This window comes from Acomys minous (genome assembly GCF_964271855.1).
Source record: "Acomys minous genome assembly, chromosome: 12".
NCBI classification, from domain to species: Eukaryota; Metazoa; Chordata; class Mammalia; order Rodentia; family Muridae; genus Acomys; species Acomys minous.
This window is the reverse complement of record NC_140493.1, coordinates 61,123,750-61,147,995: the sequence shown is the minus strand read 5'-3', so window position 1 is coordinate 61,147,995 and position 24,246 is coordinate 61,123,750. Positions and strand designations below refer to the sequence as shown.

Sequence of the window (24,246 nt, the reverse complement as noted above, 5' to 3'; positions counted from 1 at the left end):
GGGCCAGAGGGCTTAGTCCCCGCCCAGCTGCGTTAAGCACCTGCTCCTGGCGTCGGGCGCAGCACCCTTAGCGGGGCGCAGGGTGAGATCCAGGTGAGCAGCCCCCGGGAGGGGACGGGAGCGGGGGCTGCACATGCACACTGTCCGATGAACGTCCTATCTGGTCTGGGCACGCGACTGAACTTTCTACCCGCTGCTCGCACGGTGGTGGAAGTTGGGGCGGAGTTGCCACACTGGCGTTTCTTGGGACGGCTAAGTGCTTCAGCCCCGGAACCCGCAGCCCAAGCCTAGGGAACGACTCCCGACGCCGACGCTTGCAGGTTGGCTGTAAAGCGAGCTCCCGGGCTCGTCCCAGACTGTTTTCCTGAGCATGGCGGTGCCTGGAAACCGTTGCCATGGCGGGGGATACCACTTCCCGTTTCTGACTGCAGAGGGCGCTCGGCCGCCTTGCTAGGAGAGGCGGGGTAACCACTAAACGCCGCAGTTTGTACAGGAACTATTACTAATACGTTAATTAAGGAATGGGAATTGGGTGTGGAGCAGGGTGATGGCGAATGAATCAGATCCAGCCAAGACCAAGCTTTTAAGAGATAAAGACTGCAAAGAAATATGGAAAATTCTCTAGAGAACAAATAAAAACCACCCTTTGGGAGTTGAGAATGTTGGGGGGCGGGGCGGGGAGCAGCAGGGTCTCATAGAGCTCAAGCCGGCTGTTCCATAGCTGAGGATAATCTTGAACTCCTAGCCACCTCCCTGGTGCTGGCATTATGCCACACCCCGCTAGCATGCGGTAATCTTAAGAAATTGTATTCAGTAGGAGAAAAAAGGCAGGATAGCTCTCATAAAAGATTCTTAGAGACATTAGAATAGCGTTCAGAATGAAATTTACTCAGGTAAAAGATAGCTTTATTTTCTTTTTCTTTTTCTTTTTTTTTTTTTTTTTTACTTTTTTAAAAGTTATTTTTAGTTCATGTGCATTGGTGTTTTGCCTGCACACGTCTGTGTGAGGGTGTCAGATCCCCTGGAACTGGAGTTGCCAACAGTTGTGCGCCATCTTGTGGGTACTGGGATTTGAACCCGGGTCTTCTGGAAGAACAGCCAGTGTTCTTAATCTCTCCAGCCCCGCATTGTTTGCTTTTAAAATTTATTTATTTATTACTTTATGGGCATCAATATTTTGCCTGCATGTATGTCTGTGTGATGGTTTCGGATCACCTGGAACTGAAGTTAAAGATGGGTACGGGGAATTGAACCTGGGTCCTCTGGAAGAACAGCCAGTGCTCCTAACCACTGAGCCATCTCTCCAGTCCCTTCAGTATGTTTTATTCCTATCAAAACCCCAATGATTGTGGGATATTTCCATTCAAGGTGATGTCTTTTAATCCTAATGGATGCTCAGTTCTCTCCCACGAAAGGCTTTTGAAAAACTCTCTCAAGGAAACATTCTGCTTTCATAATGTCAAGAGTTGGCTCGCTGGTTTAGAGCAGCTGCTGTGCTTCCAGGGGACTAGAGTCAATTCCCCACACCCACACCCGGCAGTGTGCAGCTAGCTTCCTGTAACTCTAGCCACTGAAACAACGGTAAGATTCAAGCTGGCCCCAGGGCCCTTCAAATCTTCAGATGATCCTTGAGATGGAAAGCAGTCCTCACTCTCAGCCTAGAGGTGAAGAGATATGAAAGCCACAGTCTAATTCCTTGGCTGCATCTTATTCCAACGATGTTTAACTGTCACCTGTGGTTTATACCCAAGCAAAGCCAGCAGCAAACTGCAGGAGAAGCCTCCATGGCCTCTCCTTAAACCCCGCTCCCAGAGAGCAGTGATGCTGAAACCAGCGCTTCCCTGACTTAGACCTCTGCTGCCTTTTGTTTTTAAAATGATCAGTAGTAGGCTTAAGTGCAGTGGCTTTTAGAAAGTAAGGAAAAAAAGAAAGATGAAAATCAAACATTGGCAGTAATGCCCAGCACTCCCAAGAAATGTCTTTCATTTTGCAAACATGCATTTATATATGTAGACATGAAATAGAAATTTGTACACAATTAGTGGGACCTAGGCTTTCTTTGTATTCTTTTTTGGTGGGTGGAGGATTAAATAATTAAATAAGGCGCCACGCCTTGCTGTAGAGGAATGTTAATTCAGAACGTGGCTGTTCAGGCAAGAGATCACATTAAAGACCTTCCAGGTCTGTGTGATCCGGCTGGAATACAAACACACCTTTAATCCAGGAGACAGAGGCAAACAGATCTGAGTTCAAGGCCAGCCTGGTATAGAGCAAGTATCAGGTAAAGAAAAACTCAGGGCCAGGCATGGCGGTACACACCTTTAATCCCAAATGAAGGTAAAGTTAGTTTGTAGAAGGAAGCACCCATGTTTGAAAGCGATGTCTAAATTGAGTGGCAGAAAAGGTGATGAATCAGAGAAGATTTGACAGAATAGGATTCGCCCAACTCTCAGGAGAAGAGAGAGAAAAGGGAAGCTACTTAAAAGGCAGTTTACCAGGACAGTAATAGAGAGATGGGTTGCAGAGAGAGAACTCAGGTGAAGATGGAATAAGCCAGAAAATTAGAAGCTAGAAGATTAGAGCAGATTGCTGAGTTAGTTTGAGGCCAAACAGAGCAATTTCAGGCCAAAAGAGAAGCCAGATTGAATAAGTCAGCTGGGAGAGCAGTTTGAGCCAGAACAGCTGAGTTGAACCAGCCAGCACAGAGCACAGAAAGAACAAGTAAGGGTGAGCTCATTAAGCAGTAAGTCTCAGAGGCTGGAAACATTCTAGGCCTAGGTTAGATTGTATGGAGGCTAGAAGCTTCCAGGACTAGGCCTAGGTTAGCAAGAGGAGGCAGGGAGCCTCCGAGACAACTGAGTCAGGAGAATAAAACTTATTTTTACACCTTGTTAGGCAAGTGCTGTAGCCCTGAGCTGTATTTGTTACTAACTGCTAGTAGAAAAAGCCACAGAAACATTCACTCCAGGTCTGTGTGACGTTAGGCGTTGATAGAATCCACACATGACTCGTCTTCCAGCTTACATTTAAGTCAGTGGAGCACAGACAGAACAGCCACTGTCCAGGCTGCGCAGCTGTATCAGGAAAACAAAAATATGAGGAAAGAGTTCCGGCCACTGTTGGGTAAAGTTGGAATGGTTCATAACAGGCAAATGATCTTATCTTTTTCATCAATGTCGTGTATAATTTACCTCCCAGTAGAAAAGCTAACATTTTTAACTGCCACAGGTTTAAGGGTTTTACACAGGAAAACTTACAAAACCTTGTGAATTGTGATTAATTTGCTTTTTATTACATGGTGTGAACAAAACTATTGCTACATAAATTTGTAACGTATACTTTATGTGCTGGTTAGTTGTTGTTGGCTTTTTGTTTGTTTTGTTTCTTTCTTTCTTTCTTTCTTTTTTTAATTGTCAGCTTAACACAAACTGGTCATCTAGCAAGAGGCAATTAAAGTTGAGGAATTGCCTCCATCAGATTGGCAAGTCTGTGGTGTGTTTTCTTGATTGACCATTGATATTGGAGGACGCAGCCCACTGTGGGTGGTCCTTGGGGTGTCTAAGAAAGCTAGCTGAGCTGCAGCCATGGGAGCAAGCCAGTAAGCAGCACCCTTCATGGCCTCTGCTGCAGTTCCTGCCTCCAGGTTCCTGCCTCCAGGTTCCTGCCCTGACTTCCCTCACTGATGGACTGTAACCCGTAAGATGACTGTTTCTTTCCAAGTTGCTTTTGGTCACAGTGTTTGTCACTGCAACAGAAAGCACGCTGGTCATCACCACACCCCCCACACCCCTTCCTAAATCGATGTTAGTGTGGAATCTTCATGAGAGAATAGACAAATTTTGTAAATCTGAAAGATTTTTTTCTCAAAAGTTTTTCGAAAATTGAATGACTTTTTCTTTCTTTTTTAATTCTTTGGATTTTTAAGTTTGAGAAAATGACTTAAGATTGTTTTAAATAAACTATTATTTGATGACATACATGCTTTGCCTGCATGTATGTCTGTGCACCACATGTGTTTTGTCCTCACAGAGGCCACCAGAGAGCTCCAGATCATCTGAAGTCATGAGCCTGGTGTCGGTGCCGGTAATCAAACCCAGGCCATCTGCTCTTGGCCCTGAGCCATCCCTCCAGCCCCACACTTACGACTGTTGCATGCCATGCCAAGCTACTGAGATACAGGACCTCCATTGCAGGAGGCTTTGCCTCTTGGACCCTTGGCTGTGCAGGAGGAGTTAACTCTTTAGCGCCCAAACAGTGCCAGCTTCCTTTCATGTCAGAAGTGCATGGATCTGCTTCATCAAGACAGCCCTCTAACTTGTTTTTTTTGTTTTGTTTTGTTTTGTTTTTGTTTTTAATGACATGTAGTTTGGGCACCAAAACTTATTTTGTCCTTCTCTTCCAGCCTTGTGTAAAGTGAAGTCTGAGATAACGCATGTGTGATGATTATTTGATTCTGCTAATGTTGAAAAGTTCAAAACAGATAGCCTTCCTCTTTGGGGGAAAAAAGATCATGCCATCCTTTTTTCTCTAAGAGCATTGAGTGATTCCTGCTACCTGAATTAAGGATATATATATATATATAGTTTGCATCTGTTTTCTTACACTGTGTTTCAGCCATGACCACTAAGGATTGTCCGTCATTGTGGGGCTTTGGAACAACCAAGACATTTAAAATTCCCATTGAACATTTGGATTTCAAGTATATTGAAAAGTGTTCAGATGTGAAACACCTGGAAAAAATTCTTTGTGTGCTGAGGTAAGCATTTAAAAAACTGATTCATGCCTCAATCTGTCAGTTTCAATTGGGCCACTCCCTTCAGGGAGGCAAAGCAACAATAGAAGTATCAGGGAATTTTCAGATGTTGAGGTTGGTACATGGGCTCCATATTGGATTTACACTGTGGAGCTGGAGGGTTCTGGCCCACAGGAGACATAGCCGATTAGGATCCAAGGAGCTACTCTTCTTCCTGCCTTGTCCAAGAAGAGGCAACGCAGCTGTTAAGGCAGCTGTCGGGGAAGGGAAGCAAAGGATGACTCACCACTGCCCGATCACGGGGAAGATGGCGGGGAAGCCTTAAACAGGAAGTCATCAGAGCCCTTGGTGGTGCTGTCACACTTTATACATTACCCCTGACGTGGTTGTTTAAAATGCAGGTTTGAGGGCCTGTGCCCAGCCATGCTACTTCAGGAAGCCTGAGAGGAAATGCATGTCTAACAATGCAACGGCATGCTACGTGGGGGCTGCAGGATCTACCTCATGAACCACTGCCCTGTGGACCACCAACCTGGGGCATCTGTTGGGTTTCCCGAGAGATGTGATTTGGAGAACAGAGTCCTGTTGCGGAAGCACTTGTGCATCATGAGGCGCCATCCTTGGCCTGGGCACAGTCACGTGCTCCTCACTAGCCCTTGCTTTTATTCTCCCTGACCCGTTAAAAAATAAAGATGTGTTTTCTGTATGTGTTTCTGCATGTCCCGATGTACACTACATGAATGCCAATGCCTAAGGTGGCCAGATGACTTCGCTTAGCTTTCTAGGGAGGGGATTCTGTTTTTAGGGGTGTTTTGTCCAAGCTGTTTCTCTGCCATTTTCTCCTTACACCTTAACAAAAAAACAAAAACAAAAGAAACAAAAGACTTCAGGTAGCAAGAGCTGGGGTGTTTAGAATGCAGGCCCAGTGTTCATGAGACCCTGGGTTTGAATCATATCACTGGAATTTGGTAGCAGATGCCTGCAGTCCCAGAACTAGGAATGTGAGCTCAGAAACATGAGAAGTTCCCAGTCATTGTAAACCACACAGGAAGTTAGAAATCAACCTGGGCTACATAAGACCTACGCTAAAATAAGACTTTTTTTTTTAAACAGAAACTCTTTAAAAGGAAACCTATATTGCCTCTCAGCTTGTCTCTAAGACCGGATTGGATTTTTGATAGATGTTTTGAAATTGCTTTGTCCATAAAATGAACATATATGTGTTAGGTTGGAGAAAATATTACTTATTCAAATTAAAAGCATATTATTTTATGCATATGGGTCTTGTGCCGACTGTATGTCTATGCACTGTGTGCATACAGTAGCTGCAGACACCAGAAGACTGTGGGAGCGTGTCAGATAACCCGGAAATGGAGTGACAAAACTCGGGAGCTGCCATTTGGGAAGAGCAGCCGGTGCTCCTCACTGCCGAGCTATCTCTCCAGCTGCTCTGTATTCCACCTTTAACGTGTTTGATGCACATTGTTTTCTCTGGGCTCCTCATCCCTGCGTATGCCGTAGACTTGTTGGTTCGAGTGGCCAGGGCTCTGGCTCGGCCAGCCTCCCAGCTCCGGACTTGCGTAGCCCTTGTCATCAAAGGGCTGGGGGTCCCAGGCAACCCAGCTTGCAAACCACCAGGGCAGAGGATCTCTACATAAGAGCCTAACTTGAACATCGCAACTGCTTTTTTTTTTTTTAAGGTCTGGTGAAGAAGGCTATTATCCTGAACTCACAGAATTTTGTGAGAAGCGCCTCACAGGCTTGGCTCCTGCCAGTCGAGCTCTGAGGAAAGACAAGCCCGCAGCGACAGCGTCCAGCTTTACTGCGGAAGAGTGGGAAATAATTGACAGTGACATAAAGGTAACTCAGGCACCAATTTCTGGCAGTTTGGTAATACTGTGTGTGTCTGCCTCACTTACTTGAAACTTGGCCTTCTTGCTTCTCAGTGACCGGCTTTTAGTGGTGACTGCCTCGAAAGTAGTGGTGGCTTCTTAATTCTAGTCAAATGTCGTGAATGTGTGTGTGTGCAGTGCAACCCGAATTCCTTTATCATGTTCATCCACAGCCAAATCATCCTCCATGGCTTTATATAGTGACACTCGGAGCTGGGTGTGGTGGTGCTGCCTGTAACCCTGGCACTTGGGAGGCAGAGGCAAGCGAAGCGGAAAGAGTCCAACCCTGGGCACATAGTGAGTTGGAGGCCAGTCTTGACCATCCAAGATTCTGTCACAAACAGTACCAGAAAAACTTGATATCTTGGCTTTGTTTGTTTGTTTGTCTTGTACTTTCTTAGTACTTTTCCCTGAATAAATTATGAGAATTCAAGTTATTTGAGCCAATAATTTAAAAATAGTTTTGTTTTAGGCTTTTTTTTTTTGAGAGCTGAGATTACAGGCTTGTGTTACCACACCCAGATTCTCCCGCCTTTTTTTGTTGTTGTTGTTAATTTTTGTTTTTGTTTATTGACACAGGGTTTCTCTGTGTAGTCCTGGCTGTCCTGGAACTTGCTCTGTAGATCAGGCTGGTCTAGAATTGCCAGTTCTCTTACCTGTGTGTCTCAAGTGCCAGGATTATAAACTGCCATGCCTGCTTTTCAAATCACTTTCAGAAGAACTAGCATCTTTTTGTTTTGTGTTTTCCTTGAGACAGGGTCTTTCTTTGAATCCCTGGCTGGTTGGAACTCACTATGTTGACCAGGCTGGCCTTGAACTCACAGCAGTCTCCCTGGCTCCTGAGTGCTGGCACTAAAGGTGCTCCACCACACCTGTGTGTGGACTAAGATTAGTACTGAGGCTTCCATTCATGAACATTGTATATTTTTCTTTTCAAGATTTATGTATTTATTATTTGTATAGTAAGTATTCTGTACCGCATGTGTGCCTGAAGGCCAGAAGAGGGCACCAGATCACATTTTAGATGGCTGTGAGCCACCATGTGGTTGCTGAGAATTGAACTCAGGACCTTTGGAAGAACAGACAGTGCTCTTAACCTCTGAGCCATCTCTCCAGCCACCAAACACTGTATATTTTCCCATTCATTTAGCTCTGCATGTTGGTCTGTTCCAGCCACTCACCATTAAGTATAATGCCAGCTTTGGATTTTATATAAATATCCTTTGTTATATTAGGGAGTCCCCTCTGATATTTGTTTGGCTTTTGTTGTTGTTTGTTTGTTTGTTTGTTTGAAGATAGGGTCTCTCTTTGTAGCCTTGGCTATCCTGACTTTCTGTGTAGCCCAGGCTAGCCTTGAACTGAGAGTCACTTTTCTCTGCCTACCTAACTATTGTCTATCTTTTCTACCTAGCTACCTGTTATCCGTGTGTGTGTGTGTGTGTGTGTGTGTGTGTGTGTGTGTGTGTGTGTACACCACATGAGTGGAGGTCAGTCAGAGAACAACTTGGAGAGCCAGTTTTCTCCTTCCACTCACAGTCCTGGGAATGGGACACGTGTCATCAATCATGGTGGCGAGCACCTCTACAGACTGAGATATTTCATTGTCCACATATTCTTTGTATTATTATTACACTCATAGAAAAAGAGAGAGAAAGAATGTGTAAGTATGGGGGTGGAGGTCGGAGGACAGCTTTCAAGAGTCCGTTTTCTCCACCCACTACATGTCCTGAAGTTGAACTCAACTTCTTGAAGCTCGCCAGCAAGCATCCTTAAAGGCCGAGCCATCTCTTGCCTGCCCCCAAACACTCTTAATGAGACTTAACTGTGCACTAAAAATAGTTAATAAAATAAATTTCGTGTTATGGGTACTTAGGACAATGAAAAAGGAGGAAGGACCTCCCAGAGAGAATGCCATGGGAGGTGGCCTGTGAAGACTGCCTTTTGGTCACTGACGTTTCTTCCTGCTCCGTCCGTCTAGAGTTGGGTATCAGAAATCCAAAGAGAGGAAACTGCAAGGTACTTCTATGACCCTGAGGTGCGCCCAGGAGTAGAGGATCACCTGCCTCCAGTTCGTGGCTCAAACCGCTGTCCTCACAGTGGCAAGGTAGGCCTGTCTGGTACTGTGGGGGAGCGGGGCTGCTGGACAGCTCTGTCTAGTCAACCACTGTGATGTAGGGGTGTGTGCGGTTACCCTCTTCTGCCTCCTTTTCTCTTCCTCTCCCTTCTTCCTTTCCATCTTCTGTCCTCCTCCTTGTCCTCCTCCTCCTCCTCCTCCTCAGTGTAGTATTAGAGTGTGAACCTAGGATCTCACACTCGCAAGGACTGTACTCTTTCACTTTTTATTTTGAGACAGTGTCTCCCTCAGTGGTCCAGGCTGGCCTTGAACTTGTAACCTTTCTTCCTTAACTGGGATTACGGGCCTGTGCCCTCTTGTGTAATAGGAATGTGATTGTTTGACAATGGAACTGAAGCTGCCTCTTCTGAAGACTTGCATTTTGGGGTCAGCATCTTTCATCTTTCCCTTTTGTTATTCTGTCTCTTCTACTCTGACCAATTTTTAAGAGCATGGACGATCTGGCTCAGTGTTTGGGACTTTGAGGGAAGAGTTCTGCCTAGCTGGCAGCGGCACAGAGGCTGCGTCACTGCATGAGTCAGCTGACTGCGCGCATGTAGTGGCTCACAGACGTTTCAAGCTCTTAGACGTGGCCGTCTTTGCCTGAGTGCGATGCTTCTCTGATTCTCGCCCTGTTCCGCTTGGTCCCTATTTGGTCTTGCAGATCACTCCTTTTTAGCTCGTAGGTTTCACAAAAAATGAACCCCCTGGAGTTCCAAGTCCCTCTAGCCCCTCAACATTGAACCGAGGCTTTTTGGCACCTGCTCGCCTATTTAACAGAATGGCTACCCAAGTCTTTCCATTTTGTGTTCTTTATTATTTTTATATTTTTGTTGTTGTTAACTTTCATCTATCTATCTATCTATCTATCTATCTATCTATTTTATTTTAAGTAAGATCTCCTTATGTAGCTTTGCTGTTCTCCAATTCACCATCACATTAAAGGTGTGCACCATCATGCCTGGTGTGTGTGTGTGTGTGTGTGTGTGTGTACACACGCGTGCTATGCATATGCCGTAGTAGTGTGTGCAGGTCGCATCTAGTGGAGTGGTCCTCTCCACCCATCCTGTGGATTCAGGAGTTGAGCTCAGGTCTTTAGGCTTGGCGGCAAGCATGCTTACCCACACAGTCATCTAAAGGGCCCCTCATTTTTTCTAGAATCTTCAGTTTTATTCCTAAAACATTTTCTGTTTCTGATCATTTACATCCCTGGACCTCTTCACTCCTCATTAGGGGTAGCACAGGTAGTGGGGTGCTGCCATCAGTGATGCTGTCATCAGCGAGCGCCCCGTCACTGATGGAGCACTGCGGGCTAAGTCTGTGCCCTAAACCACAGCAACATACAATGCTGGCCTTTATTTTTATTTTTAGACTTTTATTCATTTTTAAGACTTATTTATTATATATGCATCACTTTGCCTGCATGTATGCCTGCATGCCAGAAGGCACCACATCTCATTATAGATGGTCGTGTGGTTGCTGGGAATTGAACTCAGGACCTCTGGAAGAGCAGTCAGTGCTCTTAACCACTGAGCCATCTCTCCAGCCCCTACTTTTATTTTTTAAGTTTTTTTTTTAAGTTTGTATGTGCCTGTAGAGGCCAGGAAAGGTGTCAGGTCCCCCAGGAAGTAGAATTACAGACAATGGTGAGCTGCTATGTGGGTTCTGGGACTCGAACCTGGGTCCTCTGGAAAAGCAGCCAGTGTGCTTAGTCACAGAGGCTTCTCTTGAGCTCCTTGCCGTGGCCTTTAAAGGGCGTATACCCATTGGCAGAGGCAGACAAGCAGGGCAGTGGTTCTCTGCTTGGATTCCAGGAAATCCAAAACGTCAGTGTTCGTTTTCCTTTGACATAGGGCCCTGCCCTATTGCCCAGGCTGGCCTGGAATTCTTGCAAACAAGTGTTTCCCCGGCCTGAGCCACGCGAGCAGCCAGGGCTGTAGGTGTGCCCCTGCGCCCAGCAGCGAGCAGCCAGGGCTGTAGGTGTGCCCCTGCGCCCAGCAGCGAGCAGCCAGGGCACCTACAGCTGTAGGTGTGCCCCTGCATCCAGCAGCGAGCAGCCAGGGCTGTAGGTGTGCCCCTGCACCCAGCAGCGGGCAGCCAGGGCTGTAGGTGTGCCCCTGCATCCAGCAGCGAGCAGCCAGGGCTGTAGGTGTGCCCCTGCGCCCAGCAGCGAGCAGCCAGGGCTGTAGGTGTGCCCCTGCGCCCAGCAGCGAGCAGCCAGGGCACCTACAGCTGTAGGTGTGCCCCTGCATCCAGCAGCGAGCGGCCAGGGCTGTAGGTGTGCCCCTGCGCCCAGCAGCGGGCAGCCAGGGCTGTAGGTGTGCCCCTGCGCCCAGCAGCACTGCTTGACAGATACTGTCAGTGTCTCACCTTTTCCCCATTGACAACGAGAGCGACTGCTGTGGCTCAGCTTGAGTCAAGGCAGGGGTACCAAACCACTAGTGTACATGGTGAATATGATTGAATACAATAATAGATTTGATGCAACAGTAAATTGTTATTCTGTTAAATATTATACCTTGAGGACATGTGCTTTCAGTATTTTATGTGTCAAGGCAGGAAATAGGCAGAAAGTCTTCTACTGAGTAGGATAGGCAGTTTTACTATGCATCGCAACACAAGTACTTACGGGCCAGCAAGATGGCTCAGCTGGTAGAGGGGCCTGCAGGAGAGAAATTTTTGTTTATTTGTTTGTTTCTTTCTTTCTTTTCTTTTCTTTTTTTTTTTTTTTGTTGTTGTTTTTGTTTTTCGAGACAAGGTTTTTCTGTGTAGCCTTGGCTATCCTAGACTTGCTTTGTAGACCAGGCTGGCCTGGAACTCACAGAGATCCGCCTGCCTCTGCCTCCCGAGTGCTGTTGTTTGTTTTTTTCAAGACAAAGTTCCTCTGTGTAGCCTTGGCTGTCCTGAACTCACTTTGTAGACCAGGCTGGCCTCGAACTCACAGCAATCCACCTGCCTCTGCCTCCTAAGTGCTGGGATTGCAGGCATGCACTACCTGGCTTAAGATTTTTTTTTTTTCAGATTTTAACATTTTAGTTTATGTGTATGCATGTTTGCCTGCATGTATGTATGTGCACCGTATGCATGCCTGGTGCTAGCAGAGGTCGGAAGAAAGCATCAGCTCTTCTGGAGCTGGAGTTAGCCGCAGTGTGGGTGCTGGGAACCGAATTTGGGTGGTTTGGAAGAGCAACAAATGGTCTTAACATCTGAGGTCTCTCTCCAACCCCAAGAAAGAACAAACTTTGGGAAGTTTTACTCTGATCCACACACATGGTGTGTGTGTGTGTGTGTGTGTGTGTGTGTAATGTATTTTTATCCTCTAAATATATATATTTCAATATATTTCACATGGGGTGTTGAAGAACCACACAAGAATTTAAGTACCTTAACTGTTTTCTTTTTTAAAAATTAATTTATTTTACATGTTTTGCTTGTGTGTATGTATGTGTGCCACATGCATGTATGGTGCGCGAGCAGGTCAGAAAAGGATGAGAGATCCTCTGGAACTGAGTTACTAGTGTTTAGGAGTCTCTGGGACCTGAACCTGGGTCCTCAGCAAGAACAGTGGGTGCTCTTAACCTGTTGAGCCATTGTTCCAGCCCTAACATTCCATTTTCTCCTCATCCTTTTAACCGCTAAGTCCTGCCACTTTTATTTGGCCTAAAACAAGAGGACTGTGTATGACATACGGTTCTAGAGTCAAGAAGTCTACAAGCAGGCTTTGGCAGGGCCATGCTCCTTTGAAACCTGTTGGAGAGGATGCCTCCCTGCTTTTCTGGGTCCTAGTACTGCGAGCCACCCTCAGCTATGACAGCTGAACTCTATCTAGCCTCTGCCTTCATCTTCACCTCTTCCCCCCGGGTGCATTGTGGGATGTGTCCCGGGAGAGTAAGTACTCCTCAGTCTACCAGCTTTCCTGAGAGCTGCCCTGCCTCCCCATCGGCAGCAACTGTCCCCACTAGCTCATATTGAAGTCCCGTCCTGCAGTTTCTCTAGGGATTGGAGGAGAGAAGGCCTCGTTTTGGTTCTCTCTGATGAGGCCCTTGTGGTTATAAGCCTTGACTGCTGTGGGCCACGTCTCCTGCCACGTGGGGAAAACGCGCTGTCGTCAGTAAGGTGGGGTCAGCAGGCAGGCGTGAAGCATCCGGAGGTGAACGGTGGCTGGAGGACAAACAGGGAGCGCCTGCACCCAGCGGCACCCCGTCCTTTCCTCAGTGTGGCTGTGCCTGGCTGCTGTTGTGATGGTTGCTTTGGAATTGGTCCAAGTTGGATGTCGAGCAGCCCCGGCTAGTGCAGCAGCGGCTTACTCTCTTGTTCTTTTTCTTGTTTCTCTGGATGCCTGTGCTCTGACAGAGTGGAGGAGTTTAGTGCTTCCTGTATTTCATGAAACCATTAATGGCCACATGTGAGTTTTCATATTGTATGTATGTCCTTAAAAACCTAGGAGATGGGTTTAAAGCCCTGTCTTTTACCTTGGTAGTTCATTATATCATGATGCTGGCATTGTGTTAGCCTCGAGGGACCTGCTTTTCTGGTCCATTCCATCTGTGGGCCTTACTGCAGTGATTCACAGTGTGTTTATGATAAATCCTGCTGAGCTTAGGTTGCATGTATCTCATGAAGTATGAATTTTATTCTTCCAGGAAACGTATCCTAAAAGTAAGCCAGCCAAGAAGAAAATCCCAAGGGATTATGCAGAATGGGATAAGTATGTTTTACATTTCTTCATTTTAAATTTGACTCTGAAAAACTCTCCACCACTAAATGCTATACTAATATAAGATATTATAAATCTGATACATCAAGTGACGTTAGTAAAGTGGCCGTTTTACTTCCCATGGCTTTTCTTGTTTCTTTTGAGACAGGGTCTCACTGCATAACCCAGGCTCGCCCCAAACTCAGAAATCCTCCTGCCTCAGTCTCCCAATTTCTATAATTACAAGCACACACTACCACACCTGACTAGTCAAGGCACTTTTATTTTTTTCATTAATAATACTTTTTCTGTATTATAAAACCAGCCACAAAGCAGGTTAGATTTAAGTTTGTTGCTGTTTTTGAGACAAGGTTTCTCTGTGTAGCCCTGGCCGTTCTGGAACTCCCCCTGTAGACCGAGCTGGCTTTGAACTCCCAGACATCCGCCTGCCTCCACCGTGCCTTAGGCAGGAATGCAGATGATTTGGAATGTTTTACATAAACGTATAGACACTCAGCACAGGATGAACATTGGTAATCCGAAAACCCAAAGTCCAAAATGTCCGCTCTGCCAGGGCACCGCCAGTGGATAATTCTACACCATGAAACTTGTTTCATTTATAAAATCATTTAAAATATATGTGTATGAAGCAAGCACAAGTGTCATATTTTAACTTGAGGGTTCCCTGTAGATCTCATTTGCATATGCAAATATTTGCCAGCTCTAGGGAAATAAATCTCAGACAGGCAGTGGTGGCGCATGCCTTTAATCCCAGCACTCAGGAGGCAGAGACAGGTGGATCTCTGTGAGTTCAAGGCCAGCCTGGTCTACATAGCCAGTTCCAGGACAGGGCTACATAGTGAGACCCTCTCTTGAGAGGAAAAAAGAAAAACTCAACTCCAACACAGAATTTGTCCCAAGCACTATGTCTTAGCTCCTCAGTGTGAACTTCAAAGGCAAGGGGAACAGAAATGAGTTTTGTTCTTACATGTATTATATTTTCCTTTTGCTGTTGTTCTTTCAGATTTGATGTGGAAAAAGAATGTTCAAAAATTGATGAAGATTACAAAGAAAAGACTATAATAAACAACAAGGCTCACTTGTCTAAAATTGAGACAAAAATAGACACAGCAGGTAATAAGAGAAAAATAAGAATTAGTCATTTTCCAACTTTCAGTTATGATAAAAACTTGGCAGCCTAGGAAACATTATCCTTAAGCACTACTGATTTCCATTAAAGCTTGCAGACTTTTGGTCAGATCCGACCACTCCTAATACATTTTTTTCTGTCTTTAATTACTCAGAGTCTCATGTAGCCCAGGTTGGCCTTGAATTCACCACATAGCCAAACCATGACCTTGGGACTCTGATCTTCCTGCCTCTGTTATCCAAGTACTAGGATTACAGGTGTGTACCTCTGTGCCTGGCTTTAATATTGAAGTTCATAAGCCCTTTTTTCTTAGAATATTGTTTATTTCCATTTCCCTTTTCCAATCCCCTTTTTTTAAAAAAAAATTTTTTTTAAACATCAAACAAAAGAAGTAAGGCAGGCTTTCTTTCTTTCTTTCTTTCTTTTTTTTTTTTTTTTTGTTGTTGTTGTTTGGTTGGTTGATTTTTCGAGACAGGGTCTATCTGTGTAGCCTTGGCTGTCCTGGACTCACTATGTAGACCAGTCTGGCCTCAAACTTACAGCAATCCGCCTACCTCTGCCTCCCAAGTGGTGAGGCAGTCTTTCATGTGACATCTGTATATGACCTTTAAAGTAAAAGTAACCCAGTTGTAAGAAAACCAACTCCTTAAGAAATGTGGATGATGGGCTGGAGAGATGGCTGGAAGGTTAAGAACACTGTCTGCTCTTCCAAAGGTCCTGAGTTCAAGTCCCAGTGACCACATGGTGGCTCACAACCATCTACAATGAGATCTGGTGCCCTCCTCTGGCAGGCAGGCACACATGCGAGCAGAATGTGTATAAATAATAAATAAATAAATATTTAAAAAAAAAAGAAAGAAAGAAATGTGGATGCTTAGAAAAGGCCAGTCCCTAGGCGTAGATCTTTTGTTTTGTTTAATCTATGGCTTTCTGCTTCAGTTCAAATAACTGCCCTTGGGGTGTGGGGTAGCTCAGTGGTAGAATGCTCACTGGGCTTGCCTGAGGCCCCGGGTTCTAGTCCCAGGACCGGTGTAAAGCAGAAGCGCTCAGCGCTGCTCAGCGCTGGGAGAGCCGTCCTAGTTACACTGTGCCGTGTGCTTGTTTCCAGGTCTGACTGAGAAGGAGAAGAGCTTCCTTGCCGAGCGGGAAAAAGGGAAGGGCAACGAGGCTTTCTACTCAGGAGACTATGAGGAGGCCGCAATGTACTACACCCGGTCAGTTCTCATTTCATTGCCGTTTGACTCTGCTTTCTTAGGAGGAGTAATAATTGTGATTAAAAATCTCATCTTTTTTGTGTGTGTGCTAGGAAATAATTCCCAAGGAGTTAAATTTTTTATTTATTTATTTTTTTTTTTTAGTTTTGTAAAATTTAATAGCTCTAACAGTACTGAAATTTTCACGCCACCTCCAAAGCTTAGCCAGACTAACTTAAGGCTCTTACTGGATAGTTACAGATCTGTCTCAGTGGAAATGTCACAGACCGGACTGTATTTTTGTACTTTCAGTGGTTATGCTATTTAGCTAGGACTGCTATCACAAAATACCACAGGCCTAGTGGCCTGAACAAGAGGTTTATCCTACACTGCTGAAGGCTAAAAGTCTAAGCTCAAGGTGAAGGCAGGACTGGTTTCCTTAGATGCCGTGTCCTGGACACGCTGGCATGTCTTCCTTCCTTTTGCTCACGTGGTGTGCCTATCTGCTTCTAATCTCTTCTTTTTAGAAGGGTATCAGTTTTGTCAGACTAGAGTACACACAAAGGACCTCATATTAACTTAATTACTTTTTTAAAAACATTTTTTGGGGGTGGTGGTATTATAATGGCTAGTAGTATTTGTCTCCTTGTCCGACTCTAGAATCACCTGGTGGCTGAGTCCTTGGACCTGCCCGTGGGGTTTATTATCTTGATTGTATTGAGTTGGGGCGACCCACCCACTGTGGGCGGTGCCATTCCCTGCCAAGGATCCTAGACCGTCTCCATGGGGAAAGAAAGGGTGCTTGACTGCAGTGCACACGCATGTCTCTCTCTGCTCCTTGTTTGTGCATATGACGGTTTTTCCCCCCTCCGTGATGGGAGCCAAAAAAGGCCTTTCCACCTCAAGTTGTTTTGTTGGGGTATCTTATCACAGCAACAGGAAAAGAAATGAAGACAGTGGTGATGGGGATTGAACCTGGGGCCTTGTGCTTGAAAGTCGAGCACCTTCAGCAAGATCCCTGGCTTAATGATCTCTGAAGCCTTACGTCCAAACAGGCTCGTGTTCCGAGACTTCATGAGTTTAGGATTTCAACATGTGAATTTTTTTTCTTAAAGATATATCCTTATTTAATTTGTGTGCATTGGCGTGAGGGTGTCAGATTTTGAAGCTACAGACAGTTGTGAGCTGCCATGTGGGTGCTAGGAATTGAACCCAGGACCTTTGGAAGAGCAGACAGTGCTCTTAACCACTGAGCCAACTCTCCAGCCCCCAAAATGTGAATTTTTCAGGAACACAGTTCAGCTCTTGTACAGTTGGTGTTTGTTTTACTTACAGTCTGTACCAGGTGCTTTTGCACAGCTCTGACCTAAATCCTGAGAGCTGAAGCTTCAGGGACGGACGCCTTGGTGTTGGCTCATGGTTTCTCAGGGTGAACCCGTGGTTGGTGGTGTGGCTGCCTCTGTCACCTTGCGTCTGAAGTAGAACTGAACAACATGGTAGCAGGAATAAGCCATTTATTCATAGTACCCCTGATGGTGGACACAGGAGGGGACCAGGACAGGGATAAGCCCAGTAGCCTGCTTTATTCACTTAGGCCTGGCCTCCTGGTTTTTCCAGAGCCTCTCTCCACTCATGCCACCAGCCTGTGAGGACATTTCTTATTCAAACCACGGCATACCATTGGTTGGATCTCTCTGTCTTTGGCCCACATTGCCAACTGTACTTCTTTCCTAGGAGCTTATCAGCCCTTCCCACCGTGTCTGCCTACAACAACCGGGCTCAAGCTGAAATCAAGCTGCAAAGATGGGACAGTGCTCTTCAGGACTGTGAAAAGGCCTTAGAGCTAGAGCCTGGAAACGTAAAAGGTAATAATGTGAGCATCATCTTGTCTCAGGCCCAGTGGGCATCTTTTCTCAGGAGCAGTGGGCATCTTTTCTCGAGTCCAGTGGGCATCTTGTCTTGGGTCCAGTGGGCATCTTTTCTCAGGAACAGCAGCCTCTTTTATGGGGTCCAGAGGGCATCATCTTGTCTCGAGTCAAGTGAGCATCTTGTCTCAGGTCCAGTCCTGTCTTGGGTCCAATGGGCAACATCCTGTCTGTGGTCCAGTGAGCATCATCCTGTCTCAGGTCTAGTGAGCATCATTGTGTCTCAGGACCACGAGTGTCTTGTCTCGGATCTAGTGAGAATCATCTTGTCCCAGGTTCAGAGGGTATCTTGTCTCAGGTCCAGTGAGCATCATCTTGTCTTAGGTCCAGTGAGCATCATCTTGTCTCAGGTCCAGTGAGCATCATCTTGTCTGTCTCAGGTCCAGTGAGCATCATCTTGTCTTAGGTCCAACAGTTCACCCAAGGTATTTCCTGGTGCTACTTTTTTCAAAGTAATGAAATGGTGGTGGAGAACGTTATAAACTGCAGTTGTTACCTAATCCTAGGACAAATTAAAGTCTTCTTAGAAGTGCACTACCTGGCCAGGCGGTGGTGGCACATGCCTTTAATCCCAGCACTTGGGAGGCAGAGGCAAGTATATTTCTGTGAGTTCAAGGCTGACCTGGTTTACAAAGCGAGTACAGGACAGCCAAGGCTACACAGAGAAAGCCTGTCTTGGAAAATGAAAAGAAAAGAAAAAAGTACACTACCTAACAACTTAAAACAAAAACAAACCCCTGTAATTTTTGACTGTCAATATGTACTACACAATATATTCTTTATTTGGTTAAAACTAAGTTATGTAATGAGAGAATTTTGCTAATTTATAATTATATGTTATGATAGCATACTAAAACACATCTTATACCCCATTTCTTTTTTTTTTTAAAGATTTATTTATTATTATGTATACAGTGGTCTGTCTGCATGTATACCTGCAGGCCAGAAGAGGACATCAGATCATATTACAGATGGTTGTGAGCCACCATGTGGTTGCTGGGAATTGAACTCAGGACCTCTGAAGAGCAGACAGTGCTCTTAACCTCTGAGCCATCTCTCCAGCTCCCGATACCCCATTTCTTACATTTCATAATTAAGCTTGATTATTTTTCTCAAGATACCATTTTACCATGTAAACTTCTCTCATATAATGGACCAGAGGATTAGAATGGTACATTGTTAGTATTAAATGATTATAAAATTATAAATTAAAATCTAAAACAAGAGCAGATGTCACAAACTGTTCAGTTCCTGACCCCTCCTCCACTGATGCCATCCGCAGGACTACATCATGGCTCCACCTGCTGAGGGAGCTTTGGGTCATTTTAGTTTAATTTAGATTTTGTTTCATTTAGTATGTTTGTTTGTTTGTTGTGCTTTTGAGACAGAGTCTTACTATATGACTCCGGCTGGCCCAAACTTTCAGTTCTCCTGCCTCTCCCTCCTGAATTCTGGGGTTTAGACCTTTACCACACCCAGCTCTGATCATTTCAGAAGTATCTGTATAGAGCTGGGTGACATGGCCCATGCCTGCATCCCAGTACTTGGGAGGTAGAGGTGGGGGGGAGGGGAGGGAGGAGGGGGCAGGGGGCGGGGCGTGTGGGGAGTTACCCTAGGCTATACAGTGAGTTTAAGACCAGCCTATGCGATGAGACTCTGTCTTAAAAAGTGAACCAAATCAAGCCAGACAAAAACAACACTTCCCCCCCCCCCAAAAAAAAAACAAAAATAACCGGCTAAATGGAGCTCACTAAAGTGCTCTGTCTATCGTTTCCCAGTCAGTGTTTCCTACATTTCTCTAAGGAATCTCCTAGGTTTGCAGAAAATGGTGAACTTGCGCAGTAGTAATTAAAGGAAGCCAAGTGTCACCGTGCAGTGAAAAAGCTCCCAAAGCTCCCAGTGCTGCGGGACAGCGCGTAGCGCGGGAGAGGGTGAGGGACAGGAGCTGGCAGGACTGGGGCTGCAAGAGGCCAGGTTGTCACAGCTGCTGAGGGAGGTCACTTCTCTTCACGCGCAGCCCTTGAGAGCACTCTGGATGAGCTGCCTTTCTTTGCTATGATAAAACACTATGACCAAGGCAACTTAACAAAAGAGTGTGTTTGGGTCTGTGGTCCCAGAGGGAAGAGTCCGTCAGGGTAGGGAGGCATGGAGGAGGAGCAGGCAATGCGAGCTCATCTTCAAAACTGCAAGTATCAGAGTGAGCCGGTAGGAAGTAGGATGAGGCTTCTTACTCTCAAAGCCCACTCCCACTGCCGTTCTTTCTCCAGGATCGCTGCGCCTCCTAAATCTCCCCAAATAGCGCCACCAGCTGGAGCCGAGTGTACAAACACCGGTGCCCGGGGGCGGGGCCACTTCTCATTCAAACCAGCGCAGTCCTGAGCCTACACCCACGCACATTCAGGCAGCCCCCAGTGCACTCGGGGGAGTTTTTTGTTTGTTTTTAGAAAAGAGCGCATAAAGTTGGAAGTGAAAAGTTGTTAGGGGGATGAGGAAAGAATTGGCGGGGAGGGGATGGGGAGGAAGTTTGGCCAAAGCATAGTATGCATGTATGGGAGTCTTGGAGGAAGCCCCTCCTACAGACAACAGAGTCCCGTTCTGTGGGCTCCACAGGCACCTGGGGGTTCAAGCTCTGCCTGCGAGTGCCCAGAGCTGCTTATACAGCCTTCTTTCAGAAAGGCAGCACACTACGTGTTAAACTGTCGAGCATTTCTTTTGGTATGTTTTCAGCTCTTTTGAGACGTGCTACTTCCTATAAACATCAAAACAGGCTCCAGGAGGCTGTGGAAGATCTGAAAACAGTGCTACAGGTGGAGCCTGAAAATGACTTGGCCAAGGTAAGTACGGAGAACAGTTTCTTTAGACCTAATTCTGTACTTTTCTGTTTCTGGTTTTACCTATTTATTTTGAGGATTGAAGACAGGGTTTCAGCATGTAGCTGTCCTGGGACTCCCTGTGTAGCCGAGACTGCCAGCGGATTCACAGTGAGTCACCTGCCTCTGCCTTCCGCCGCCGCCGCCACCCCGGCTAGAAGGGGCTTTTACTCACGGTAGACAAGTTCCTCTTGCTCCCAAGTCTCACACTAATTATACAGAGTGGCCTGTATGAGTTCTAACTGGGGGCTGGAGAGATGGCTCTGTGGTTAAGAGCACCACCTGCTCTTCCGGAGGTCCTGAGTTCAATTCCCAGCAACCACATGATGGCTCACAACCATCTACAATGTGATCTAACGCCCTCTTCTGGCCTTCAGGTGTATGTGCAGGCAGAGCATTGTATGCATAATAATAAATAAAAAAAAAACCTTTAAAAAAAATGAGTTCTAACTGTTCAGTGGGTTTGTGTGATGACAGAGGAATCCAAATTTTAGGATACCAATACCCCACACACACGTACCCACATGCATCAATAATGTTAATAATTTTTAGAGGCTGAAGAGATGATTTAGCGGCAGTAGTTAAGAGCATTTGGTGATCTTCCAGAGGACCCAGCTAAGTTCCCCACACCCACCTGTAACTCCAGCTGCAGGGTCAGCATCCTCTTCCTACTTCTGCAGACACTAACATGCATGTTGCATGTACTTACACAAGTAAGAAATAAAATACTTTTAAATATTTAATGGGGAAGGACTATATAAATTTTTTCCTTTCTAAATGGCATAAAATATCTCAGAACTTTGAATACCATCCTCCACAGCACGTGTGAGTATGTCGTCTGTCTAAACTGCCCACGTCTGTGAGTGTGTCTACATAGAAACATCCAGAAGCTCATCAGAAGTCAGCAGTGCCCAGTGAACGGGAGGGTTCAGATGACTTGCTTTCCTTCATTTTTAATATAATTTATGTGGATTGGGTGTTGCCTGTACTTCACGCCTGCGAAGTCAGAAGATGGCCCCGGGTTCTGAGAACTGAGTTGCATATGGTTGTGAGCTGCCCTGTGGGTGCTGGTGATTGGACCCAGATTCTCTGCAGGAGCAGGCAGCGCCTGTAACCCCTGAGCTGTCTCTTCAGCCTGTTTTCCTTCTAGTTATGTTATTCACTGTCCATGTGTTTGTTTGCTTATTTTATAGTGGGCATAAGTCATTTTAATCATGTAAAACAATGAAATTATTGTAAAAAAGGAAACTAGATTATATCGCTGGACTTTCTTGGACTTGCACACTCTCAGCTAGCTCATACAAATCAACCCCACCTATTCCTGGCCTATGTCCTGCCACATGTCCCGTTACCTCCCTCTCGGTCCCAGCACCTTCCACCTCCATGTCACTCTGGCAGCCCTCTCTCTGTAGGGAAGCCCCGCCTTTCCTCTCCTGCGCAGATATTGGCTGGCAGACCTTTATTAAGCCAGTCAGAGGTAAGGAAGGTCTGTGCTTACAAATTCTGAGGCAGGTGATGGGCCATAGAAATAACAGTGCTACCAGAATCCAGCAAGTACTCAGCTCTCTGCTGGCACAGCAGTCAACATCTGAATAATGTCAGCCCTCACACAGAATGCAGAAATGCTCCAACAAGACTTGAGTTTCAAAGCAACGCTTAATTATATTACAGAAAACACTGTCAGAGGTTGAAAGAGATCTGAAGAATTCAGAGCCTGCTTCTGAGCTCCAAACCAAAGGGAAAAGAATGATTATTGAGGAAGTCGAAAACTCGGGAGATGAAGGTGAAAAGGGAAGCGGAAATAAATGTGACGATGGTGGTGCCAGTAAGGGTGAGACATCTTTTCTATTCTGGTTATGCAAACTGCTGTTTCCATCCTGACGTTGCTTGGCGGCAGCACGGGGGTGGAGGGTGGGGGGTGGGGTGGGTGGGCTCTGTTGCTACAGAAATTATTGGTTTCTCAAACTTTGCTGTAGCTTTACCCTAAGGTCTATAGTCACATTTAGCCCTGCTTTTTTTTTTTTTTTTAACATTTACATTTATTTATTTTGTGTGCTGGGTAAGGAGACATGTAGCATATGTGTGTGGGACAGAGGACAGCCTGTAGAAGCCAGTTCTCTTTCTAGTACATGAGTCCCAGGACTGAATTCAGGGTGTCAGACCTGGTACCAAGCACCTTCACCTGCTAGCCAGTTTCTTCTTCTTCTTCTTCTTCATCATCATCATCATCATCATCATCATCATCATCTCATCGCTGTTATTTTACACAGAGTCTCACCATGTAGCCCTGGCTGTTCTAGAACTCATACGGATTCCCCTGTGTCTGCCTCCAAAGTGCAAGGATTAAAGGCCGTGCCTGGCCGCCATCTTTTCCTAATACAGCTGACTACTGTATGTACCAAGAAGGGATTTTATTAGAATGACTTACAGCTGCGGTCCAGCCAACCCTATGAACGGAAGGTCCAAGAATCCAGTAGTTAGTTGTTCAGTCCATGAGGCTGGATGTCTCAGCTGGTCTTCAGGATGTGCTTAAATCCTGAAGAAGTAGACTCTGACGTCAGCGAAGGAGAGAGCAAGCAGGCGAAGAGCAAGCGCTTCCTGCTTCCGTGTCCTTACATAGGCTGCCAGCAGAAGGCGCTGCCCAGATTAAAGGTGGGTTTTCTCACCTCAGAAGATCTGGACTAAAGCTGTATCTTCCCACCTCAAAAATTAGAAGTAAATCTTCCCACTTCAGGTTAAGCAAAAAGCCCTCAGTGGTTTGCCCCATTCTTGGGTTTTAGTAAATTCCAGATGTAGTCAAGCTGACAACCAAGAACAGCCATCACAAAAACACTGTAAAATTTAGCATCCCCCCCCTTTTTTTTTTCTTGTATTCAGAGTTCTTGTCAACCTTTTACTCTAAGTGGCTATGTCTAGGTGACACCAGCCAGTTACAAGGTAACTTTAAGTCATCTGCCACCTGAGCCTGAGTCACATGCATGCACTACCATGGCCAGCTTTCCTCTGAGGTCTCAGTGGGTTTTCTTACTCAGTTGCCATGTAGTAGAAAATTACCTTTCACTCCAGACCCTCCTGGCTCCACCACTGAACTGATGGGTCAAGTGTGCTGCCAAGCCTGGTTCTTACCCAAATCTTACCCTGTCCACATTGCTGCTTTTAATTTTTGTAACAGTATCTTTCACAGTGCAAAGGTTTTAAATTTTGTTGAAGTTAAATTTACTCAATTTTAAAATGTAAGTTGTGTTCGCAATGTTGTATCTGTGGGCTAGGCCAAACTCAGGAGGGTTTTTCTTCCATGTTTCCTTGTCAAAGTTTGTATTACTGTGTTTGTTGTTGAGCAAAATCCCACTATGTAGCCCTGGGTAGCCTGGAACTGTAATTAAACTCACAGATAGACCTGCCTGTCTCTGCCTCCATCTCCCTCCGAGTGCTGGGATTAAAAGTTTATGTCTCCACTTGCTAGCCCCCTTTTCAAAGTTTAGTACTTTTTGCTTCTGAATTTTCCAAGACATTTGTTGAAAACTGTGCTCATTTGAATTAACTTTGCTTCATGTCCAGGAGTTAGTTGGTCGTTCTGGTGTGCACAGTAGAATTGTGGCTGTCATTTTGTCGTACTGACCTCCCCATGGCTTCTCCATCAACTCTGTAAACCAA

The 24,246-nt window shown here is 45.7% G+C and overlaps 1 protein-coding gene across 3 annotated transcripts in view; it reads left to right on the top strand.

Annotated features, from left to right (window-relative positions):
* The window catches only part of SPAG1 (sperm associated antigen 1), a 64,648-nt gene continuing 40,402 nt past the window's right edge, over positions 1–24,246 (top strand). The window contains exons 1-10 of one of the 3 annotated variants that reach the window (XM_084803063.1): positions 1–93; positions 4,615–4,756; positions 6,454–6,613; positions 8,624–8,749; positions 13,402–13,466; positions 14,479–14,588; positions 15,713–15,818; positions 17,532–17,662; positions 20,450–20,556; positions 22,264–22,423. In XM_084803063.1, coding sequence (XP_084659189.1) covers positions 4,617–4,756; positions 6,454–6,613; positions 8,624–8,749; positions 13,402–13,466; positions 14,479–14,588; positions 15,713–15,818; positions 17,532–17,662; positions 20,450–20,556; positions 22,264–22,423 — 1,105 coding nt within the window. In that variant the 5' untranslated portion in view covers positions 1–93; positions 4,615–4,616. Of the gene's footprint in view, positions 94–170; positions 321–4,614; positions 4,757–6,453; positions 6,614–8,623; positions 8,750–13,401; positions 13,467–14,478; positions 14,589–15,712; positions 15,819–17,531; positions 17,663–20,449; positions 20,557–22,263; positions 22,424–24,246 lie in introns of those variants that run through there. The other 2 variants (XM_084803064.1, XM_084803062.1) reach the window with 2 other exon arrangements.